This window comes from Arachis stenosperma, chromosome 5 (assembly GCF_014773155.1).
Source record: "Arachis stenosperma cultivar V10309 chromosome 5, arast.V10309.gnm1.PFL2, whole genome shotgun sequence".
Taxonomy (NCBI): Eukaryota; Viridiplantae; Streptophyta; class Magnoliopsida; order Fabales; family Fabaceae; genus Arachis; species Arachis stenosperma.
Genome location: NC_080381.1, coordinates 10,854,696 through 10,857,520, shown reverse-complemented (window position 1 = coordinate 10,857,520; position 2,825 = coordinate 10,854,696). Strand labels below are relative to the sequence as shown.

Sequence of the window (2,825 nt, the reverse complement as noted above, 5' to 3'; positions counted from 1 at the left end):
TGAATACACATAATTAGTATAATTAATTTAGTTTAATAAATTAAAAAAATAAATTAAAAAATTATTACCAAAAATATTAAAAAAATAAATTAAAAAATATTATTAAAATAAATTAATATAAATTATAATAAATTGTGTGATATTTAAATATTTGATTAAATTAATTAGTTAATATAATTAATTTATTGTAATAAATTATATTTAATAAATTAAAAAATAAATTAAAAATATTTTTAAAAGTATGTTACATGAATTTTATTATTAAATATAAAAAATTTAATTTTTATATAATAGAATAAATAAAATAAGTAATCGAAAAAATAGATACAAATAGTTGTCCTTGTTTTTGTAGTAACGATGAAATTATCACTATTCTAAATTCTAATGGGATACACCGTTCAAAGGGAAAGAAACAAAGAAACAATTCCCATCATCACTTTCCAGTTTCCAACACTAACTAGTAATTAATATCCATGTGTATGTATTGGTGGTGGCTACTGGCTACAATAACTCACACTCTATATATAAACCACACAATTGAGTAAGTGATTACACAAACCAGCATCACAAACCCCAAAAAAGAGATGACTTCTCTGAATCTTGTTTCACGGACTTGTCCCATTCCCTTTCTCAGCCATGCAACCACCGCTATGTTCCCAACCCCCAATTCCGTCATCTTCTCTACCAAACCATTCTCTAATGCCTTCTCCGTCTCGGCAATTGTCACCGCCAAGCAAGAAACCATCGTCCTCGACAAACCCACCACCACCACCACCACCACCTTCGACTTCACCGCCTATATGCTTCGGAAGGCTGATACAGTTAACAAAGCCTTGGACGCAGCCATAGCGATGAAGGAACCTGAGAAGATCTACGAGGCGATGCGTTACTCTCTCCTCGCCGGAGGCAAGAGGGTCCGCCCGCTTCTCTGCATCGCCGCCTGCGAGCTAGTCGGCGGAGACGAGGAAACAGCACTCGCCGCCGCATGCGCCGTGGAGATGATTCACACCATGTCGCTCATCCACGACGACCTCCCATGCATGGACAACGACGACCTCCGCCGTGGAAAGCCCACAAACCACAAAGCTTTTGGCGAAGACGTTGCCATTCTCGCGGGAGACGCCCTCCTGGCATTCGCCTTCGAACACATCGCTGTGTCCACCAAAGGGGTGTCGCCAACGAGGGTGGTCCGCGCCATCGCGGAGTTAGCAAAATCGGTGGGGTCAGAAGGTTTAGTGGCGGGTCAAATAGTGGACACACATTCCGAAGGGTTATCGAATGTGGGGTTGGAGAGGCTGGAGTACATTCACCTGCACAAAACGGCGGCGTTGCTTGAAGCTGCGGTCGTGCTGGGAGGCATAATGGGTGGCGGAAACGATGATGAAGTTGAGAACTTGAGGCTGTTTGCAAGGAGCATTGGGTTGCTGTTTCAGGTTGTGGACGACATTCTCGATGTTACAAAGTCATCGGAGCAACTTGGGAAGACGGCGGGGAAGGACTTGGTGGCTGATAAAGTCACTTATCCGAAGCTCTTGGGGATTGAAAAGTCAAAGGAATTTGCTCATAAGTTGAACCAAGATGCATTGCAATACCTTGCTGGATTCGATGAGGATAAGGCTGCTCCCTTGGTTGCTCTTGCTAATTTCATTGCTAACAGGCAAAGTTAATTAGTTCCGTCTTATGAATAAATTAAGTGTTAATCATTTTAATTTTAGTGTGTGGGGGTGTATATGTATATGTAGGAAAATTAGGATTCTTGAAACTTGAACCATGGATATATACAAAGAATATCTTGAAACTGGGGATGGAGTATCATTTATAAATAAAATTCCTTTTATTCAAATTGTGTATGCTTCAATTTCTTGTGAATCTATCTGCGCAGCATTTTAGGATTCCGCAAATGTTTTCACTTTTCAGCTATCTTCCTTTCACAAAAATTCTTTTGGTCTTGTTGTTCCTTAATTCGATGGCAGAGGCAGTTGGGCTAAAATAATTTACATATCGCGTGTGAGTTATGCATTGATATGGAGGATGGGGGTGCTAATATAAGGATGTGGGACAGAAGAAATCGGAATATTCAAATTCTGTTTAAAAAAATTAAATTACCAAATTGGATGGTCCGTTGCAAGAGAAAAAATTTGAAATTAAAATTTGCGGTTAATTAATTGGACCTAGTTTTTTTCTTTTTTCTTTTTTGTTTTTTATAAAATCTTTTTTCTTTTTCCTTTTTTATAAAAGGAAAATGGACCCTTTGATTAGATTTTTTTTAATACAAAAAAATGGATCCTTTGAATTGGTATAAAAAAATATTTTTTTGAATATGTGAATTGGTATAAAAAAAAATAGACTCTCTGTGTTTCTGTATCTAACTCTCTCTGTCCGAGTTGTACTCTCCTGACACCATATACAGACACTATATACAGATAAAGCTTTTGTGCTTTTCATAATGCTGTAACACACTAACTTCTCCTTCATATTAAAAACAAGGAAAAGTATAGGGTACCAATATATTATCTACTAACTTATTGCTAATAATAATTAATTATATTTTAAACAAATATATAAAGAGATACATTCAAAAAATATATCAATAAAGACATTTCTATTAAACACAACAATAAAAACATTTTTATTAAACACATTTACAAAAATACTTTCATTAAATATAATTATAAATAAAAATTGGCAGTTAGTAGAAATACTATTGATAACGTAATGTAATTGTAAAAATAAAAAGCGAGGCATTTGTGTGTGTTTTAAATTTAAATCTTGAATAAGTCCTGCCCATTAAACAATGGGATGCGAATAAGGTAAATATTAAGCTG

At 35.6% G+C, this 2,825-nt stretch overlaps 1 protein-coding gene across 1 annotated transcript; it reads left to right on the top strand.

Annotated features, from left to right (window-relative positions):
• Positions 1 to 394: 394 nt before the first annotated feature.
• On the top strand, positions 395 to 1,843 carry LOC130983246 (geranylgeranyl pyrophosphate synthase, chloroplastic-like). Its single transcript, XM_057907452.1, has one exon. It carries the CDS (start codon positions 585 to 587, stop codon positions 1,665 to 1,667), a length of 1,083 nt encoding a protein of 360 aa, XP_057763435.1. The 5' UTR covers positions 395 to 584; the 3' UTR covers positions 1,668 to 1,843.
• Positions 1,844 to 2,825: the final 982 nt, after the last annotated feature.